The following is a 21,840-nucleotide window of genomic DNA, read 5'->3' on the forward strand; positions in this document are numbered from 1 at the left end:
TAAACGCGCTTAAAAAAAAAAAAAGAAAAAGAAAATATGTACATATTAACGATAAAGTACTGTATCAAATTGAATAATTAATTACAGGCGCTGATTATGTGATTTTTATTTATGCCCGTTGCCGAGAAATGTCAAGGGACGAATCAGTGGATTTTCCCTTAGGGTAGCGAATCGAGCTCTCGCTTGAATAAACATAAAGTGTCGCACAATAGGCGAAAACGATACGTCATTTGAACGCATTTTTAGCTGATGCAACATCATCGAGCTACGTCCATTCCGCAACGAAAGGTATTACGCTTGCCGATCGGTAGAAGAGAAAGGCATTTAAGGCTTCGAAAGGAAAACGTTCGTCCTGGCGGAGGACACGTTTCCTCCTTGTTCTATTACCGTTCAGGATTCGATTTAGAGACGAAGTGTCCGACTTCGAAATCCCAGCGAGCGTTATCCGCAAAGTTAGATTTAAGGCGAGCCGTATTCTTTTTTCCTGAATTTTTGCGGGCCGCTGAATAAAAATTAAAAAAAAAAAAAGATCACGATACCATCCCAACTTTGAGTCACTCTAGTCGGCTCCGAGGCGGCGGAAGAGTTAAATAACAAATTGACGATAAGCTGGGTTTTAAGTGCAGATATTATTTCTTTTCCGGATAGCGGAGAAACATCGTGTCCCCGTTAGAACGTTAAATGAAAATGGACTCGCTGCCCTCGGTGGATCTTTAATTTCTTCCCGGCCGGCTCGAGTGAGCTAAGCAATGTTATTCGTGAAGCGGTAGAATCTCTTCTCCATACTAATTTTAGATTAAGACAAACGTTTATACTGATCGGACGGAATCGCCCGAGAGGAACTTTCCCCTCGCGCTGGCCGAGCCCCGAACTTTGCATTTATTTAATGCAATACGATTTTGTAGCCAACTGGGCAGGACAAATAATAAGCGCAATGTCCATTAATCTTGGCTGCGCTTTGTGAAAGAAATCTCGTAAGGCAGCCTCTCCTCCCTCGAAATCGAAAAATCGTCTCATTCAAGCTGCGGTGATAACTTAAGTCGAACCTCTAAATCCTCTATTCTTGTGACCATTTATTCCGTCGACAGAAATTTCACTCTCATTTAGTTCCCCGAGAGCCTCGGATTTCAATTTTTTCTCATTAAAAAACACCTCGAGTCCCTGAAACGTTTCAATTGGATCGAAACTTGATAAATGTCATGATACGGTATATAGAAATTTCGCAAACAATTGTGCATTGGGATTTTCATTAATACAAGTATACGAATTTCAGAGGGTATGTATACCAATTTACCGAAACCTTTCGTGTACTAATTTTCGATCATATCTGTGAACATCCACGCGTAATTGTACTTGCCGAAGGACACCATTTCCACGGGAAAATTCCCACAAAAGTAGGAGGGAAAATACCCAAAATATATCTTGAAGAAAACGGGAAAAGAAATCAACGCAAAAGTTAACGAATAAAGAACAGCGCCCTTTTCTCAAAATACAAAACAATTCAGGTGTGTCTACCTGACCGAAATTCGATATATACAAAAGTATCCAAGTTTTCGGACACAAGCCCCCTGGAAATTCGTACATTTCTATACTAAAATCTCGAATACGATTCTGTACGAAATTTCGAAATATCGTATCTTGATAATATATCGAGTACGTGTATATTACATTTTTAACAGGGTATAAGGTAAAAATGTCCCTTGGGGAGGGAAAAAAAAAATCCTGGAGAGACCTAAAGGACCTTAGAGGCGACATTTAATTAACGACTATTTAAAAGTCCTGCGCAAAGATCGGTCACTTTATCGATTAGGTGTACGATTTAACGTAGCAGCCGGCGAAATGTTTCGATGGCAAACGACATTACGTAAGACTGGGTAAAATAATCTTTTTCTCTTGTTGAGTTTCCGAAAAGATAAAAAAAAATAAAAAATAAAAGAAAAGAAAATAACACCGCTCGTCACGTTCTCTCTCCGGATCTTCGAGTCGCTGATAGAATTTCTGTTGGACGAACTTCCGAGCCCGGAGTAAAATCGTCTCCTTCATGTAAGAACCAATCAATATCGCCCTAAATTATTCAACCTTTTCCCGGCTCGCCGAAAACGAGATGGAGCGACTTCGCAGAGGAGAAGGAAAGATCGACCTGTTCCTTCCTTACGTCGAAAAAAAAAAAGACCCTCCTTAAAGTATCAGGAAAAAACAACGTAAGCCAGCCGTTCTTAAAACGGAATTTTGTCGTAAGTGGTCCACTATCCTTCGCCCAGGTAATCGATTGGAAGCATCCGAAGTTCCAACGCCCGTGCGGAAAAATTCGGGTCCCCGATAAGGGAATCAATCGATGCCGGCTCAGATAATTCGCCGCCCTTTTTCCCGGCGACCGAAAACGAAGGAAGAAGTTCCTCTCGCCAGTTTTCTTCCTCACCTTCCTCCCCAGGATGAGACGACCTCGCTCGGAATCGAAACGCAGACCAGGAGACACGCCTTCGTGCCAGTTACCGAAAGACTTTCCTACTCGAGATTTTCATCCCACTTACGACCTCCAATTGCGGATTTTAATGGGTCTTAAAATGATCCAAAAAAGGGGACCTCGAGTGGAAATTTTTATCCCACATATAACCTCTAACTGTAGGCCTGAAACGAGTTTCGGGGCAATTTACAAGCCTATACTTAAACTTGACCTTAATAATGGCAAATATTTCCATTTCTTCTACTTATGGACTTAAAATACAGACATTAAATCACATTAAATACGACGCACAAGGTCGAGATTAATCGTAGAAAAGCGAAACATAACTGAGAAAGGGCTTACTTAGGTAATGGTTTAAAAGTAAGGCCAAAATTTCGACAGGGGTCGGGCAAGTCTCCCAAAAATTCGGGTAGAAACTGCGCACAAGCCTCGTTTTCATCCATGAAACGGTTCTATACAGCCCCGGAAACTCGGTGGGGTTCGTTAACCCATCGCCGATCGCCGTGCTCGAATTCTCATCGCGTCACGGGGAATGTCTTGGCGGTAGGACGGAAGAAAATCCGTGGGTGATCGAATCGAAAGAAAAACGGAACTCGCCTCCCATCTTCACGACAACGAAATCCACTCGACGCAGCTCCGAACGGCATTCTCCAAATCCCCTAAAAAATGCATAAAAATGAGGTGAAAGAAGAAAAAAAAAAGAGAATCCTCTCACATTTCACTCCACTCCGCGAGAGTTCACTTATTCGACCCACGGTCGAAAGTAATACGAAAACGAGGTAACGTCAGAAGGTAGAAAGAAGCCTTACGAGTTGACCCAACTTTCGATAGCGTAACGCCAGTCTCGCGTCTCCTTTTATTTCCGGAGAAGAAAACTCGGAGGTCACCGAATTTCGGCCGAGTGGAACGGCCTCTCGATGCATAAATAAATTGGACACTCCAGTAACTCCTCCCACTTCGACTATCTCTCTCTCTCTCTCACTCTCACACACCCTCCCGGGTCCCTAAAAATGAAAAAGAGAAAGAGAAGAGCAGCCTTGAATATTCCGGCGCTACTCGAGAGAGCGAGGTGCGGGCCGCGCATCGAACGGCCTACCGCAAAACGGTGAAAAACGTTCGCCCGACGTCCGTTAACCCGAGGCCGGGCTCGTAGCGTCCGAAAACTGGTCGAAAACTGGTCGAAAGGTGGTCGGCGTCGTCGGTTGTCCCTTTTCCGGTGGCCGTTGGCCGCGCGGCGAGTAAAGGTGGCCACGCAAAGTGACGATAAATCGTAGCGAGCCGGTGATTCCAAATGAATTCCCTTAAATCAAGGGGGTAATTCCCCGTAACATCCACGCGTGGGTTAAATCCGAGGAGATCGGTTTTTACGGGGATTAATCGAGACGATTTGTCGTAAGCGTGCCGCCACCTTGAGAAAATTCGAGGGGGTCCGTGGGTCGTCGGGCGAGTTTCCGGGGCCGGTGGTCGAGGAGCGAAAAGGAGAGCGAGCACCTGGGAGACGCGGCCGCGTCGGCCCGGAGGAAAATTCCGCAAATCGGCGGCACGACCGATCGGAATGCCTCGCGACTCCAGCCCGGCACCTGACCTCGTTCCGCGGAAATAGAGGCGGCGCACGTTTTATCATTGAAATCGGCGGGCCGAGAAAAGTCGCGTTTCGGAGGTGGCCCGCTCCCCTGGGGTCGCTCGAGTGCCGCTCTCGAGAAGTAACGATTAAATAGACTCACGATTCGACGGGGTTCCTCGCCATCTCGCCGTGGGTCCCATTTAGAGCGATCGCAGGGCCACTCGTTCAATCGTTACCTCGGTGTCCATTTTGTTTGGTTAATTGCTAAAGAGAGGTGGCAGCGCTGCCGCAGGTTACGTTGACATAACACACTCGGGTATCCGAGGGCACCGAGAGACACGGGGGGACTCGAAACGCGCTCGAATGGTATCGATTATCGGGTGCGAGAGTGCCGAAAGAGGCGAGCCCGTTCCCTTTGCCGCGCGAAGGGCCGAATTCCTGCTAGAGCGGGCACGCCGGCTCGAGGGCCTCGCCAATTCGGCGCATCTCTCCTCTTTCCCTTCTCGCGTGTCCCGACCGTGGCGCGGCGCACTGCACGACTAAGGGAACTCGCTCACGACGCGTCCCGCGCCGCCGACATTTTCCCGGACCCAAGCAAGCGCACTAACGAACGAGCCCCGCCATTGGCCCGGCCTAGTGCATACCCACTACATGCGAATTACGCTCGGCTGAGACGAGCCGCACGTCCGTTACCATTGTGCGTCCAATCTAACGGAAGTGACGTCCGTCTCGATGCCGAATACCGCTCGGACACGGCTCGGACGGGCGAAGTTGCCTCGTGGAAGAAAAGACGCGGAAGTACGGTGAGGGGGGCGCCGAGAGACCGCGTCTTGCGACCGAGCGAGAGCGACGATCTTTGTCTCGCCACCCGTTGGAAAGGGAGAGAGATGCCACGGTCTCCCGGCAGGTAGAGTGGGGGGACCGATGAGACGCTGACTCGCAGGTCGCGTTTCGAGCCCGCGATGAGTACCACTGGGCTTTGAGTACCGTTCAACTTAGTTCGGAATAGAAATTTTGTTTAGAAGTACCATACCGTAGCGAGCTCCACGTGAGAACTTGGAAGAAGTCTGCGGGTCCAGGGTCGAGGTTGTGATTTAAGGTTAGGAAGCCTTCGCGCAGCCCGCACGCTCCACTTTGCCGAGGAAGGGCCAGTTTTTCGCTGCTCGAAAGTGGATTTTCGAGCGGCGATTTCAGAAGCTTCGGAATATAATACTACGTTAGGTTGCACCGGAAAACGTGATCACTTCGACACCGAACGAGGTGGTCTAGGAACGTGCGCGAACATTACGAAGACAACCGGCGAGTTCGATGCTTCGATTACGATTACGCGCACAGGTGGAAGTTTCGATAATTCGATTGTACTTGAGGGGTGTTCCAAAATGGCGCTCGGGTAGGGCTGCCATCTTGGAACAAAATGGAACGCGCATGGCGCGGGCATTAAGAAGGATGGTCTCTATTCGAATTGTTTAAAGTTTATTTAATAAATGTACCATTACTTTTGCGACTTAATCGATGGAACAAATGCAAAATCTTTCTTCGCGAGGCTGTACTACATACCATTTGTTAATATTTTCAGGCCCGTTGTGAGTGATTCGCAATCCTAAGAATAACGGAGAGAATGGGTTTCTCGACGTTTTGAATTTGCCGCCACAGTGAGCATGAGCTCGGACCATTCACCACGGTCTAAACGGCTGGACATCTCGGAGTTACGTTGCAGACGTCTTGAAATCCGTTTTTCGATAGAGTTATAAAAAAACAGGGATTTTCCTCGTACGTTGAGTCATCGTATAAAAGTGCGAAATTCTCCTGGGTGACAGGTGGTTTGACGTTTGTCCGCCGCCATCGTTGTTGGCGACAGAGGGTCCTGCCATATTGCGTGCGATATACAAGATTGTTGAACAATTAATTTTATTGCAAACAACACCGCCGCATTCCATGGAAAAGTGAAGCATCTACGGAGCAACGCCAGTCCACGAAAGACATTCTCGGCGGCAGGACACCTCTGATCAAGTCTTTCGAGCTCGTATCACCTAAAGGTGGGTGTTCACGTTTTTGACATGTCAGTTTTTATCGCCTCCAATCTGACCGCCTACCGTTACGTACGACACCGTCCAGGGACGGCGAATTTCTGTCGCTTTGCAGAACGACAAGTGAACTTTCTTACCGTCTCCATCTGCAGGTCACCGGATACCCTCGACCTTTTGCTCACAGAATTCTCAACACATTATACAACTGCCCGTATCAATAGAATTTATCTTTGGCATTTTAATTGATTACAGCTTAGACTTGATGAATTTCAGTCGTATGGTCCTTTCGAGGAAAGAAATTCGATAATTCGAATCACATCGTTAAACGAAACCTCGGTGTTCCATGCTGCCAGTAAACTCGATTCAATTCGCCAACAGTCGACAGTTATTGTATGACTAATATTGTGCGGTACATGATGTATTCTCTATAGTGACTATCTTTCTTTTATGTAAAGACAGACCTGACGTTGTGAGATAGTATAATTACGTCCACGGAAACGTACATTTTCTGACGTTTCATGTAAATCGCGTTGCTACTTATCTGTATTTTTTCATTACAATTTTCCAAAGATAAAAAGTTAGTGCATTTGATCACAGTCGCTTGGTGAGTATATTCAATCTTTTGACTGTCTCTTTATGAGTTTGATTATTATTGAAACGAAATCACCTCGTGTCTATGGTTCCAATACGTTAACAACGTTTACCGTAGATATATGTTAGGTTTGCATTCCTCGTGAAGAATAGAAGACTAGTTAATTAATAGTTGGACAATGGTATCTCGTTGCACAACATGTAGTTATAGACATAAGTTGAGCAATTATTTAACAACAACCAAGATCTAGGTTAGCAACAATAGTGAGTAATTGTACATTTGCTAAGACATATTCCATTTAATAAACCAAACTTAGGTCGTTGGATTTAACTCATAAATGACCTTGAACACAGTGATATTTTCAAATTTGCATTACAGAGGCAGTCGTCTTAAGAATATAATTGATAATATCAACATGTACTTGAAAAAAAAATACATGCAAATAATTAAAGACTAGTTACGTTAAAAAGAAATAAGATTTGTAGAGGATGAAAATAATGACGAATATACAACATTACTTACAATTAAATATATATTTCCAATCATTTATTTAAGGTACCTTAACATGTATCAACAGTTTTAATTAGAAGTACTGCGTAGAAAATATTAATGGCAACAATTTCTTTTTATGATATTTCAGATTCATTTCATAATATTTATTATCATGCTTTAAAATGTTAAGTTGAATTGTTTATATGTTTGCATCACTTAAATTGTTATTCAATATTTTACAATACATTCTAATCCATTAAATGTGGTAAAATAACACAGTAAGAATTGTTCTGTAATGTTCTTTCAACTGTTTAAATATTATCTGTTATTTACTTCTCATTACCATAGTGTGTAGTTTTCGCAATCAATATTGACTTTTCACTTACAGGTACAAAATGTCAACGGGACCTTATAATTATTCATACATCTTCAAATACATCATCATAGGTGATATGGGAGTGGGCAAGTCATGTCTGCTTCATCAGTTTACAGAAAAGAAATGTAAGGATTTTAAACGTCTGAAATGGCATGCGCTTTGCAGAAATCATTTATATACCATTTTTTTAAGGATATATTATTCTAACATAATGCTTAATTTGCTTTTTAATAATTAGAAATGAGCTGACAACTGGATTCTTAATTAATATATGTTTTCAATTGTTTATTGATTTACAGTTATGGCAGATTGTCCACATACGATTGGTGTTGAATTTGGAACTAGAATAATTGAGGTAGCAGGACAGAAAATAAAATTACAAATCTGGGACACTGCAGGACAAGAGCGTTTTAGAGCAGTAACTAGGTACATGCAATTTTTGTATTAAAAAAAAATCATGTATACATTTTCTAATTTTATAAAATATGTATATGTAATATGTTAGTTATAACATATTGATGTTGTTTTAGGTCGTACTATAGAGGAGCAGCAGGAGCACTTATGGTGTATGATATTACACGTCGTTCAACTTACAATCACCTAAGTAGCTGGCTAACAGATACAAGGAGCCTGACAAACCCAAGCACTGTGAGCAAATCAATTTTCTTATAGTTAACATTTATTGTCATGCATAGAAGATCAAGCCAAAACGGCACAGGACAGAAAGAACATTGTTTTGTGCCGTCTTTCATTTATAAACACTGTTATTACTACAATCCTAATAAGATTGAATTCTTGCAGGTGATATTTTTGATTGGAAATAAAAGTGACTTAGAAGCTCAACGAGATGTCACTTACGAAGAAGCAAAGCAGTTTGCTGACGAAAACGGATTAATGTTCGTAGAAGCCAGTGCAAAAACGTACGTTTACATAATAGAAGTAGCTGAGTAAATTCATAGCTTAAAAACTATGCTTATTTTGAACACCCCCTAATCAAGTGTTTAAAGTCTTTATTATATCAATTATATTTATCAAACAGGGGACATAATGTCGAAGAAGCCTTTTTGGAGACTGCGAAAAAAATATTCCAAAGTATACAAGATGGCCGGTGAGTTCGATGAATTTTATTTAAGTTTTATCTTTTATACTAAAATAAAATCATAACCTGCTATCGTATATTTTTAAAGGCTGGATCTAAATGCCACGGAATCTGGAGTACAACATAACCCCAGTCAACCAGGTCGTACCAACTTACAAGCTATCACGAACGAACAACAGGGAGGCAAAGATGCTTGCTCCTGTTAGACCGTTGATGTCTGTATATAAGTCCATTAATTCATTAATACTAATTATGCATATATGATTTACATTAAATATAGCTAGTAAACCGTCGTCCTACATCTTTTCCCGCCCTTTAGAGAAGGATCTTATTAGCGTAAACTGTTCAGGATGTTTTTCCATTACCGTTACACTTCGGGTTGAAGCAATTTCATAATTAATCTATGAATACTTCATTTTTCAGAGAATTTGACTTGCTATCAACTCTGAAGACTCAGGGAAAGGGTTGCTTTTCTACTTATTGTTATTAAAAACATTCCGGTCCATGACACCTCCCTAGAGTTTTTATGAGCACGATTTTCGTTAACTGAGTTTTAGTAGGGGTACAATCCTCAACTATTAAACATAAAAGTATTATAAACGGCAATGGAAAGACAGTCTGTAACTGAGGACCCTGTAGATCTTACTTTTGTAAACAGTACACAGTCATCTACTCCTTGCGCATTCAAAGTTTCTAAAAATAATCACGATACTTCTTTCGCGCGTAATATCTTTGTTGTCTCGAACTTCTTAAATATTGATGGTAAAATTAAACATTCTGAATTACTCAATCTTTAATCAGTATTGTTTTTTACCATGCTTATCGGCTAAATTATCAGAAATGGTTATCATATTTTGTTAGTTAAAATAAGTGGGCGTAGAAATGTAAACATACATCTTCATAGGTTAAAAAATGAAGCATGACATTTCTGTTAATTCTGAATGAATTTGTTTATTATACGCTCAGTGTTTCTTCCTGTACATTACAAAAATATTAAGATTCTCTATGAATGGGCAAATTATTCCAGGTGTTACAACATGGAAATGTGGTTATTTGTAAAATAACAAATAGAATAATTAACAAAGTCTAAAATGTTCACTTGATCTGCTCTCCTCTTGAAATATTACAACTGTCAAGATTGGGCCTACACAAGATGTTGCATGATAATAATTATAAAATATATTGCGGCAAGTAGAAGATGCCTATGTACCGTTTTTACTTTATGAAGATGTAAGAATTTTATTACACCCTCTAATAATTCATAATTATGATTAATGAATAATGGAGGGAGAAATAGCGCGAGAAATGTATTCCATAGGTAATATTCCCGATTTCTATGACAGAACCTTCGTTTAACTTTAAGTTGGCTGATCATTAAGTATGAAATGCTTATTACGATCTTACGAAAGATCTTAAGCTAAATGAGGTCTACAAATATGGGTAATTACCACTGAAATGGAACAAAGGACTAAGGTGATCGCAGCTCACAGTCTATTACCATTAGCTATTTTCTCTTTTAAGTAATCATCACAAATATATAAATCAGAATCATACCTTAGATAACAGCATGCAGGATAAGTTCTCAGATTAGAGCTTTGCCTGATTTGTTTCAACACTGGTGATCGTTTTACAGTTTTAATATACAGTTTGGTTAACGTTATCGATTACAGATCTAATAATGATGAAAAATTACATTAGTCGGTGCTTTAATGGATTGAATTTGTGACAGTGACGTTACGTATGAAAAATGTATGAAGTTAGGGTTGTTAAATGAAGCAAGCCGATAATAGTTAAATTTGTAAGATCTTTGCTGTGTATAAGAAAAGAAAATAATGCCCGAAAGCATATTGTAAGCTTCAAATACAATTTTGCTGATCGTTGATTACTTTCTTGCAGGTACTACTTTCGTACACATTTAAAGTAGTACTTGAAACTACTTTGAAAGACAATTATTAACAAAGTATACACTACGTTGTCAAAGACGCGTGAAACATGTACAGTGACTCTGTATTCAGATCACTATTTACATATTGGTTTTGAACCCCACTTATAAGAGAATACATATGTAAAGAAGTTTAAGTAAATGTCAATAAATATTTAGTATCAAAAATTTCTGGAATACAACACGTTGCTTCTGTGCATTGAAACAAAAGTATTCTTTATCATTGCATTGTAATACCGCATATATTTCATATGCCCAACAAGAACCGATATAAAATGCATATCTAGTTAGACATTTAATATTAATATAACATAACAATGGGTTTATAAAGGGATTTACTTGATTTTATTTATTTCAATAGAGAATACATTATTCAAGTAAATGTAGCCTTGAAACAAAGAGGTGTAAATAAAATTTGCTTTGTAGGCAAATGAATATTTCTTAAGAGCACTGTCCTTTTTTATTACGAAATTTAGCAATAGCGTCATAATTTATTACATACAACGATACAACCTTAATTTGTGAGTTTTGTAAAAATCATTCTATGGGGATGAAGTAGACCTTAAAAACAAACATTTTTGATATATATTTCGATGACATATCTTTAAAATGGCAATAAATGCAAAGAAATATTTTCAACGAGACCTACTTCTTTCATATCTATCAACAGTGGAAAAGAGATGAATATTCTATCAATTGAAAAGAAATTATCTTTTCGTTCGATCGTAATCATTTATTTCGTATTTCGTGTGGATTATATTTTATGTCGAAAACACAACCGCATAAACCGAATAGTTTCGTACATGAAATCAATATTTAGAATTTGAATGAATTTGAAGAACTCTTACAAATGGAGTGGATCATGTAATCTTGTGATCAGTGTTGCTGCCATTGTGATTCAGAAGGTAGGAGAAATCAGGGTTGGGTAATCACACCTTTATATGTTCAAATTTTTGAGTTTCTTCATAAAAATAAAATTTAATGGGCGCCAGCTTTCCCTTAAGGCCTTCATATGTACATGGTAAAAATTCAAATGATTCTGTCCTTCTTCCAATTAGACTCCCTTCCCGTATTATCCTCGGGACGAGAATTCCAAAAGTCCCTTCGAACCAGTGGCGAAGAAGACGCCGAAGAGAGAAGACGTTGACTGCACCCACCAGGAGGGATCGACATCATCCAAGAAGATCCTGCGTTAAATATAAGCGCCGTCCATGTGTACAGGGACCACTGAAATCAAAGTAAGATTTTCTTTTGATGCGTTTCGGTAGATTTTGCAGACGTGGATTGTATTCATGTCTTTAGAGTCTGCAGCAGTTGGCGTTGCACAGTGTGTCGCAGCTGTGCTGCGACATGCGAGGTTATGCGATTCCGACATTCGTTTCGTGGCGCACGCTTCCCCTTGGCGGCCGACAAGGTGAAGCGTGCGTCGCGGGCGTTTGTCGGGTCGTACAGTCGCCTGCATCGTTAACGTCTGCTTTTGCTCCGCGAATTGAGTCACGCGAAATTAAAGTTTGCTGGCGTGATGATTTTCACGCTCTAGAGTCCGCATTCGTTGGTAGTACATAGTGTGTCGCAGCAAGTCTGCGGTATGCGAGACCGTGCGACCTAACTTCCGTTTTGTGGCGCACGCTTCCTCTTGGCGGCCGACAAGGTGAAGCGTGCGTTGCGGGCGGTTGTGGGTCGTACAGTCGCCTGTACTGTTAACGAATGCTTTTGGATCGAAAATAATTTCAGGCCCTTCTGGCAGTATTCTGTTTCTTCTTCTCTCTTACTCTTGGTGAAGGTGGTCTCTCGCGTAGGTTAATTTATTGTAAAATCAAGTATTTAAGATAGTTTTAAGGACATTTCTTCCCGCGAGAACAAATGAAGAAAATCCCATCGTGGCACCTCGAAGTCTCGTGACGGAGAGGTGTCAGGATAGGTGTCTAGGTTGACGTTTTAGAGCTTCTAGACGGGCCCCATTGAGCGGCAAACCTCCTCGTGGTGGGCCTGGGGAATCGATGGTTCGACTTGCATGGAAATGCAAAAGAAGCATCGATTCACGAATGGCTGCTCAGCTAACCAATTTTGAAATTTATTAATCAACTTTGTATTAGATATTTTTGACGATTAACCAATTTTCAAATTCATGTTGATCTTGAGATCTCTCCGAGATCTCAATCATTTGTCAATATTCTTTTAACCCTTTGCCCTACAACAACGCGTGAGACTCGTGGCCCACTGAACACCAAACCTAACAGTTACGTAACCTAAAAGTAACAAATAACATAACGTTTGTTACAAGGTAATGACTTAACGGTTACGTAACATAGAGCTAACTAGTTACATGACATTTGTTGCAATACAGTAACTTAACAGTTATGTAACATTGAGCTAACGCGTTACATAACATTTGTTACTAACATCTAACTATAATAATAAAATCTAATAATAACTAACATCTAACTTCCATGTTACTTTTATGGTACATAACATGTTAGTTTCAACGTAACATTTACCCAACAGTTATATAACAGTGTTCACTGGGGGTCAGGTATCCGGCCCAAAACTGATTATCACGTGTTAGTACCATTCTTATAGGATGACACCGATTTGCGAACTAGCTGTGGAGTAGAATTTAATTAAGATAAAATTTCACCTTCCCGTAAACTAAATAAGGTAAGTGAAGGGTAAAGTCAAAGAGGGCGCCACGAGTATTCGTCCGTTACCATCAAAAGCGAGCATAGAAGTGAACGTAGAAAGCTACGTCAGATCTCTGGCTACGTATATTATGCATGGACGTATGATACGTCCATGATATTACAAGATGTATTATACGTATTATACTTACCCGACTTACCGACCCTGCTCCGCCGGGTTAAAGAAATATCGTTGACTTTACATTCTGTAGAATGTTTTTAAGTTAAGCGAAATTGTACCAGAGATGTGCAAACAATCAAAGCTTAATGTAGCCAGCACCAGTTGGCACCAGTTCCTTAGTTAAAATCCGAGTCAGTATCTTGCCATAATGTTGGTTTCTTTCAATGACATATACTTAATGCAGTAATTTACCGTGTCAAATTTTATTTCAAGGTTATGTTTATCAGTGAATGTTGACAATATGAATTTTTACTGACATTGAATCTATATTACGAATTTTTTTTATTGTATAACTTTTGGTGTATTGAGTTTGAAAAACGAGAAATTTATATCTGCTAATTCTGTGAGATATTTACCCAATCTATTGTCTGAAGAGGTTATGTTACATTGTTTCATGTGATAAGTATAAATTTAGCAGATTTAAACATGAATATGAACTATGGATTTTGTGATTTATGTATCAGCCCAAGAAACTTTGAAGAGCAGACACTGAGTCGAATGTTAACGGAGTTATATCAGTGTACGTCGATGTTTATTAAATATATTTTATTTAACCTGTGGTAAACTATACCATTTACATATCTGTTATAACTGTAATATTAAAGGTTTTTCAATATACGTCTTATTTATAACTAATCGCAACAAGTTTTTGTTGTATAATTATTTATTATTGAGCTATTTCATTAAAATTTTTTAAGTACTAGTTATTATTATCTATTATTAATATTTTACTGGGTTTCACATGTTCATTTGTTATTAGTGGGTTACGAGACAGTGGCAATTAATCAAACTCTAGACGAAAGTGTTTTCAATGATGGCAAAAGGAAGAAAGGACAAAATACAACCAACCGATTTGTTGTACCTGAGCCAGTGGACATTAAAAACTTAGTTGAAGAATTTAAGGGAAAGTTGACTATTTTGAACAGAATAACATTTATTTTCTCCGATCCTCTCCGGACTCACTCATTGGTATTGTAGGCATTATTATAAGACTAAACTTAAAAAACGAGCCGGTTTCGTAATGAGAGTACATTTTGTAGGCTCAGTCATCAGCATTAAAGAAGTATCACCTGTATGCTGCTCTACCAAAATCACAGGATGCATTTCAAGTAAGTAATTATATTACATTTTTATTAGCAACCTTTTCAGAACTCAAAATATATGTACAAATTTTTAGTTTGCCTGCTCCCAGTTGAATGCAGACATAATTGTTATAAATACACCACGTTCTGGCCTTAGTATTAACAGAAAAATGTATTTTCGAGCAATACAGAGGGGACTGCATTTTGAAATACAATATACGCATCTGATTAATCCAGATACTCGAAAGGTTGCTTTGTATTACTCTCATTTATTTCATTCAGTTGGCAAAAGCAAGGTATAGTAAATTTTATTTGAATCGATCTTAAAGTATTATTTTTGATATATTATTGTGTCTAATTATTTTTCTACTAATATAGAACGTAATAATAACCAGTGGTGCTCATAATAAAATGCAGCTCAGAAATCCATATGATATAATCAACTTGTATCCTTTATCAAATATAAAATGTATTATCTATGATTTTAGGAATACATTATCTTAAGTAATTTAAAAATCTTCAGATATAATTTTTATAGAATGTATTTTACTCCATTTAACATTTCATAAATTTGGCAACTCTGTGCATGTTCTTACTTCTGCATATGTATATTTTCCTTAATAAATAATAGGGCTGCTTTATTAGGTTTGTCAGAAACAAAAGCGAAAGCATCGTTACATTGGCAGTGTAGATTTCTACTTTTAAAAGCTGGTCAGTAGTTATGTAAAAGTATAAACATATACACAATTTAAATATTTTTAATATTCTTGCGATTATCAAATAAACTTAATGATACTGTCGCAATACTTTTTTTAGAAGGAAGACGTTTTGGTAAAGCAATTTTTTCTATTGTACCACTAAAAAAACGATCCTTGGACAATACGGAAGAGACGACATCACCGGTAACAAAGAAAAAGAAATTGTAATTCTGTAAGTAAGATAAGCAAAAATAACAGTTAAATAGTTTATTTCTCACATTTGTTATTTAAATTTATTTTCATAATTATTTAGTATAATTACTAAGAGATGATTAAGAAAATAATGATCTGTATTATGTCTAATTTTGTAAAAATATATTGTCTGCTTAGCACTAGAACTACCGACGGATTTTTTTTGTATAGGATGGGCCATTTGAAATCAGTCATTTTGACTGGTCTTGGTAGTTCAAGTGTTAATCAATATATCATTTGGAAATGAACAACTAGATTCAAAGAAACATTTTATAATTGCAGTTTGTTTATTACGGGTCTCAAGCTTTTTACAATTCGTGATAAAACTCAAGAATGATATAAAACGAAGATCATGTTTTAAATTTCTCTAAAACTAACATCTTCACAGAAGTAACAACGCGTGTAATGGTCTCTCGGATTTTGAAAACTCAACTGTACATCAGGATAATTTTACACTGTAATTAGAATTGTACATAAACTGCACACGGTTACAGCGGTTCTATCAATAGAATACAGTTGTACTTGCGTAAACCGAATGCTGATAAAATAGCTTGAAATGATTTCGGAAGTAGAACTTTTCAAGGTATGATTGACCTTTGGTGTTTTAAATACAACAAACGTGTATTTTGAAAATAAATTGTAAGTGATTACCGATTCTGTAATACACTCTTGCACACCTATTTCTCTCGCATCTGTAATAATCAATTAGAAACACTAATGCAATTGTTTCAAAGAAGTGAAAATCTGGGCCAGGTCTGCATTATTTGAAAACAGATTACAAAGTTCTCAACCAAGGGACGAGATAGGACTACAATTGAATAAAACATGTCCTGTGTATTACATACAATCTGTAGAAATGTAGTTTGTTGAACCGTAAATTGTAGTTAACAAGGGGCGAATGATATTCCGACATGGCGAAAAGGGTGAACGGGGCAAAAAAGTTGAGAACCACTCACCTAACGCTATCATTAATAACTATCTAACGTTTTTCTAATACTACGCAGGAAAAATAATTTACAATTTCTGTCATTATTTTACACGAATAACTTAACTCCCTAATTTGGCTATTAAATTAAAACGGCGGTGGTAATAGTTGTTGCCGGTCTACTTAACCACTATTTATCCTTCGATTATAATTTATCATTACCGCAGGGGCATCTTTGCACTTATTCTATTTATATCCAGGATTAACTGTTAACGGTATTAGTTAATGGTACACTTCCACAAAAGAACACAGATCTGACGTGCCGTTAATCATTACTCAAACATTCCACGAATGGGAGCACGACGGTGTTCACCTTTCGATAATTACTTTTGGAAGTCAGTTCTAATTCAGCGGATATTCTCTGCCGAAACATCGGTTTCAGTCTTAGAAGTAGGAAGCATCTCAAAAGTCCAGGTCGTTCCTTAGACGATAAACTGAGAACTCCTTAAAGCTACTGGAACTCTAATCCAGTCTAAACTTAGCCACTACAAGGCTTTCGAAGTAGCATCAATTTCGCGATAATAGTAAATATAAAGGATATTTATAATTACAGCTATTTTCCGATAATACCACGATAACGTTTGCCAGGAGCACGCTCAGTTCACTTGCTACGTCGACGCGGGGACTATTTAAAAGGTGATCGTGATAATCTGGTAATTCGTAAATTATTGTGGCACTTGAAAAGCATGATTGAATAATTACAGTCCCTCCATTTTCGACTCGCTATAGACATCTCATTAACGCTATTCGATTCGGTAGGTCCACAGCGATTGGATTCTTGCAGAAAATTACCTTCGATAAGGTACGATTACTCTTCGCACGTAGAAAATAAACTGTCTCGGTGGCATGGAAGAGAAGAATTAATTGTAACATATGGCATTGCTCTACTTGTACTTTGGTACGGGTCAGTGGGATGACCGAGAGTTCCGAATTTTGATTCTCCCTACGTCAAATGTCTATTGAATACGTTCTCTACGTCGTACATCGTAAACGCGATAAGATGGGACTATTAAACGTTGGCAGGTGCGAGGAGCAGTAAAAGCGCCTGACTAAAGAAACCTACACAACGCAAGACGTAGTTTCCATCCGATGTCTGTCCAAAGGGAATACCCATTTCAGACAATATCAGATCGTTCTAACGCAGTCGAATATTAATTACTGACAAGGTACGCTCGTTGATATCGCTACGCTCTACGTCCGTCGAATGACTTACATTTATATTGTACATCATAAACCATGATAAAAAAAAAAATTGTCTCAGGCGGGTATATCAGTACCTGATATTTGGATTCGGTTAGAAACACCAGAAGACTAGGTGTGAGTGCAGACCTCGTCGGAAAATCGAGATCGCCTCACCTTGGGGTGTTCACGTTAGAGATTACCTCAGGCGGACGCATTCTCTCGGAACATGGCTTAAAACTATGCGCAAATGATCGTGTGCATTGCATCTAATAACAGTCATTCCTCGTTTCCTTCTTTCGCGGATTCCAGATCGAACGAGAGCTCCTTCGCTCGTTCGTTATACCTTTGGGCAAGTAGCGATCAGCATAGAGATTTTAGCTCATTAGATAACGCAAGGAAATCTGTCGTGGCTGTCCAAGCCGACTCCTAGAACTTGACAAAATCTCCCCAGCCGCAAACGAGTTACTTTCAATTTGAATGATTCACCGAAGGCCTCGTTCATCTGTGATTGCACTGACCAACTTGGTCGGTTTGAATGTGATCCGCCGTTTTCGTTTGATCGTTCGAGTCAGACATGGGTTCGTCGATATTGGAAACCAAACGACTAGGCGATGGACTGTCCACTGGTCGGAAGGAAAAGCTTGGAGAATCTGCGCTGGATAACGATTCAGGAGTTCCTACGGAACTAATCGTTCCGGGAAGCGGACTCGATATCGCATCCAATCTATGTAACAAAAAAGGCAAATCCGTTTGCAATTAATAGAAGAAAATGAACAAAAATAAGCTGACCGAGTTTAAAGAGAAAAAAGTTACCTCACTGAATGTGACGTTACCAGGCTAGAAGTTTTCTTCACGGGAGGTTGCAAATGATGATCCGTATTATCATCCAATTCGAATTTTCTTTTCACAGGACCGAGACAACTCGGTCGTATTGCTATAGGACTTAAACTGCGTCTGGTAATAAAAGAATTCATTACACTCAATTTTATAGAAGATTCTGTTGTAACTTGTTCAATCTATGTGCATTAACGATTTTATAAATAATGATAAAGTATACCGTGTAGCAAAGGCCTTCCTCGTGGGGCTGGGAGATAAATTACTTTTCCAATTAACCATGTGAATCCCAGGTGAGTAACATTGTCGACTGAGTCCCGACCTCGTTGGAGAGGGTGAGGAGCATACCGGTGGACCATTGACCGATAAATTTAAACTTAGAGGATCTAACAATCTTTTCGTGCTCTGTCGTTCTTTATTGTTTAGTTGTTGGGACAGCGAATCCGAGTCTTTAAATGACAATCCCTCTGCTTCTAATGTTAAGTCTTCCCATGACTGCGACATTTGCATGGCACTGTGAATTTCCTTTTCATGAGCTGCTTCTCTACCAACTACGTCGATACATTCTTCCTGCCTTAATTGACTAACACGAGGTGTTAATCTAGGTGCGCTTCCAGGACTCTAAAGTAACAAAGAAATAATTCCATAGTTTATAATTTTGTACGTTAAATGATATATAACGGGTGATCTAATAAAATATTATAAATAATGCAAACATGCCATATGAATATAACACTGAATAACTTTCCAACTTAGGACTTGTAACATTAAAAAAAATAATGACATTTAAGAAAAAATAGGAAAACTGTCACAAATCGCTCATAAACTTTATCATTACTACTAAATATGCTAAATGTAGATTAAATATTTAATGTGCGATAGAACAATAAACTCAACATTAAAAATAGACCATTAAAATCATCACTTACACTAGTGCTGAAACGCCGTGTACGTGGGGTGTCCGAAAATATGTTAAACGGCGACACAGCATCTCTGAAATCAAGTAGCACCATTTAGACTAATCACAAAGCGTTCTTCAAAATTTCAAAAATGAGTACAACCATACCAAAGTTTCAAAAGTTGCTAAGAACTGTTGCATTCAAAGCTGCGATATAGTACAAAAGAAACATCAAGTGGTCAAATGACATCGGTATCCACTCGATGCTACGTAACAACTTCGTATACGAATCATTAATAAGATCATTTACAAACAATAAATACTACGATACGCATGTAAACACAGACAAGATATTAAAATCAACTTCAGCTTAAACTCAGCGAATGATAGAAACGACAAGTCGATTCAACACACCTCGTCGTAGAAGCGGAAGGCGAAGTGACCGACATAGTGGCACTGATCTCGTTGATCATCGGAGCGCTACTCGATCGCTTCAAACTGACTATCGGACAATCAACATCCATGATGGAGAGGATCTTCCGAGCGTGCATATGTATTCCTAGGATGCAAGTCGACAGAGAAGAGGATCATTGGAAAGCCCTCGGCAGGTCGTTCAGCAACACGGTGCGAAATCGTGCGGCGAATCTGTCCTGAAGTTTTGGCCGGTCCACCCGTGCACCGCCTGATAAAGACACTCTCCAGTGACAGCTCACAGGATCCGCAGCATGTGTGTTCAAAGGGACTCGGTGAAGGCATGAGCGACTCTTCTAGCCCGGATATTACTGGCGACTGCAGCTCTTTATCGAAGCGAGGTGCGCGGGCGGTTCTCGCTCGTTCGCTAATCAAACGTGTCTCCGAACAAGGACACCTCTTCGCGACGCAATCGACCGAACATTGGCTCGCCGCAAACCCAACCGCCAGCTCTGTTCGATCGAACTCCCTGCGAAGCAAGCGAACCGGGTATGTGCGAGTAAGGAATCTCGAATAAATCGTACACACACGGCTAAAAGCGTGCATACCTACTGGCCACGAAAGTAAGAGGCAATAACACCTCGTTTCTAATGAACCGCCGCCACTGGCGGCCACTTCTGGCCATCGTTCACTCCCACCGTCGTGAAGTGTGTTCAGGAATTGCAGTTGCGCATGCGCGGTCTTACGTTTTTACCTTCTCGTTTAAGCTTGTCAGATTTGAAAAATGCAACAATGCCTTCCTCAACGACCGGTTTCTATTATATTCAACGATATTCTCGAAATTTCATGCATGTCGTCTATCTACATTTTGTTTTAGGCGGTTCCAACATTAGATATAATCAGGATATAATCAAGTGGACTGGCCATCTACTGCGCATGTGTCGTTCTACCATTGATAATAATGCTGAAGGAACATTACACAGCAGAGATGAGTTGGGAGATTGCTCACGGGCAGGGTCGTGCGATCGCATCCTGTGCTGCCCTCTGGTTTCGTACGTTAACTTTCACCGTTTTTTGCCCCCAAGGGCGGCGCAACGAATTTCTGATAGGAGCTCGCGTACTCACGATGGCGGTACCATCTACCAGTCGCCGTTTGCGGCTCACGTACTCGTGATGGTAATACCATGCGGCAGTTGACGGTGGCGGCATACCTACGCTTACCAACACTGCTCGCTTTTGATGGTAAGGGAAGAACATTCGTAACGCTCCATTTGACTTTATCTACTTATCTACTACTATTAAGTACATTGTTGCCTCGAAGTCGACGTGATGCGGAGCTTTGGGGCACGCGTCGGCGAGTCGCGTTCGGAACTATCATGCAACAAATCAGTGTGAGTGCGAACGCTCCTAGAAATCTTCGCGCGTCCCAACCAGCCAAGCGCCAAGCTACGGGTCGAGACGTTGAGTATGTGTGCGTGCGGCGCTACACTCGACAAGTTGCGTGAGAGTCGAATACTGTGAAAAATCCTCCCGAGGCTTACCTAACTGCGGATATAAGCCGAGTTATTTCATGTATGATTTTTACATTTCCCTACCAGCGTTATCGAGCGTTTTCAAGCGTTTTTGAAGGTTTTCGAGCGTTATCTAGCGTTATCGAGCGTTTTTCAACCGTTTTCGAACGTTTTCACGTGTTTCTCAATCATTCTCAAAGAGGTTTCGAGCGTTTTCGAGCGTTTTTAGACCGTTTTTAAGCGTTACCGATCGTTTTTCAACCGTTTTCGAGTGTTTTTCGAGTGTTTTCCAGCGTTTTGAGAGCGTTTTGGAGCGTTATCGAGCGTTTTACGAGCATTTCCGAGCGTTATCGAGAGTTTTTAGAGCTTTTTCGAGCATTATCGAGCATTCTTCGATCGTTTTTCAAGCGTATTCAAACGTTATCAATCGTTTTTCGAGCGGTGTCGAACGTTATCGATCGTTTTCGCGCGTTTTTCAAGCGTGTTCGAACGTTATCAATCTTTTTTCGAGCGTTGTCGAACGTTATAGATCGTTTTCGCGCGTTTTTCAAGTATTTTCGAGCCTTATCGAA

The 21,840-nt window shown here is 39.8% G+C and overlaps 4 protein-coding genes across 12 annotated transcripts in view; 2 read left to right on the forward strand and 2 right to left on the reverse strand.

Moving 5' to 3' along the window:
- LOC105699202 (chromodomain-helicase-DNA-binding protein 7) overlaps positions 1–5,334 on the reverse strand; it is a 35,946-nt gene extending 30,612 nt beyond the window's left edge. The window contains exons 1-3 of one of the 4 annotated variants that reach the window (XM_023432024.1): positions 4,189–4,571; positions 3,274–3,468; positions 2,807–3,123 (exon numbers count right to left, since the gene is read on the reverse strand). The gene's annotated coding sequence lies outside the window, so the exon portion shown is untranslated. Of the gene's footprint in view, positions 1–2,806; positions 3,124–3,273; positions 3,469–4,188; positions 4,572–5,061 lie in introns of those variants that run through there. The other 3 variants (XM_012424062.2, XM_012424035.2, XM_012424045.2) reach the window with 3 other exon arrangements.
- On the forward strand, positions 5,014–8,907 carry LOC105699361 (ras-related protein Rab-14). Of its 3 annotated transcripts, XM_012424279.2 has the most exons (8): positions 5,014–5,127; positions 5,605–6,064; positions 7,528–7,640; positions 7,815–7,941; positions 8,046–8,163; positions 8,317–8,435; positions 8,555–8,623; positions 8,703–8,907. In XM_012424279.2, the coding sequence occupies exons 3-8, from the start codon at positions 7,535–7,537 to the stop codon at positions 8,818–8,820; spliced, it is 657 nt and encodes a 218-aa protein (XP_012279702.1). In that variant the 5' UTR covers positions 5,014–5,127; positions 5,605–6,064; positions 7,528–7,534; the 3' UTR covers positions 8,821–8,907. The 3 variants fall into 3 exon arrangements, with proteins under 3 accessions (XP_012279702.1, XP_012279710.1, XP_012279717.1); XM_012424287.2 differs by lacking the exon at positions 5,014–5,127 and having other exon boundaries at positions 5,593–6,064; XM_012424294.2 differs by lacking the exons at positions 5,014–5,127; positions 5,605–6,064 and adding an exon at positions 6,128–6,659.
- A 4,485-nt stretch (positions 8,908–13,392) lies between these two features.
- LOC105699321 (ribonuclease P protein subunit p30) lies at positions 13,393–16,101 on the forward strand. 4 transcript variants are annotated; one of them, XM_012424217.1, is made up of 9 exons: positions 13,393–13,546; positions 13,880–13,935; positions 14,176–14,384; positions 14,456–14,524; positions 14,593–14,793; positions 14,876–14,943; positions 15,129–15,208; positions 15,314–15,427; positions 15,730–16,101. In XM_012424217.1, exons 2-8 carry the CDS (start codon positions 13,914–13,916, stop codon positions 15,421–15,423), a joined length of 759 nt encoding a protein of 252 aa, XP_012279640.1. In that variant the 5' UTR covers positions 13,393–13,546; positions 13,880–13,913; the 3' UTR covers positions 15,424–15,427; positions 15,730–16,101. The 4 variants fall into 4 exon arrangements, with proteins under 4 accessions (XP_012279640.1, XP_012279630.1, XP_012279621.1 ...); XM_012424207.2 differs by lacking the exon at positions 13,393–13,546 and having other exon boundaries at positions 13,584–13,935; positions 15,619–16,101; XM_012424198.2 differs by lacking the exon at positions 13,393–13,546 and having other exon boundaries at positions 13,584–13,935.
- Positions 15,716–20,408, reverse strand: LOC105699311 (protein FAM122A). Its single transcript, XM_012424186.1, has 5 exons — positions 19,761–20,408; positions 19,378–19,441; positions 18,672–19,069; positions 18,428–18,568; positions 15,716–18,338 (listed from the first exon to the last, which is right to left on the reverse strand). The coding sequence occupies exons 1-5, from the start codon at positions 19,895–19,897 to the stop codon at positions 18,113–18,115; spliced, it is 966 nt and encodes a 321-aa protein (XP_012279609.1). The 5' UTR covers positions 19,898–20,408; the 3' UTR covers positions 15,716–18,112.
- Between the last annotated feature and the right edge of the window lie 1,432 nt (positions 20,409–21,840).

Source organism: Orussus abietinus, unplaced genomic scaffold (assembly GCF_000612105.2).
Source record: "Orussus abietinus isolate OABI.00-Male unplaced genomic scaffold, Oabi_2.0 scaffold177, whole genome shotgun sequence".
Classification (NCBI taxonomy): domain Eukaryota; kingdom Metazoa; phylum Arthropoda; class Insecta; order Hymenoptera; family Orussidae; genus Orussus; species Orussus abietinus.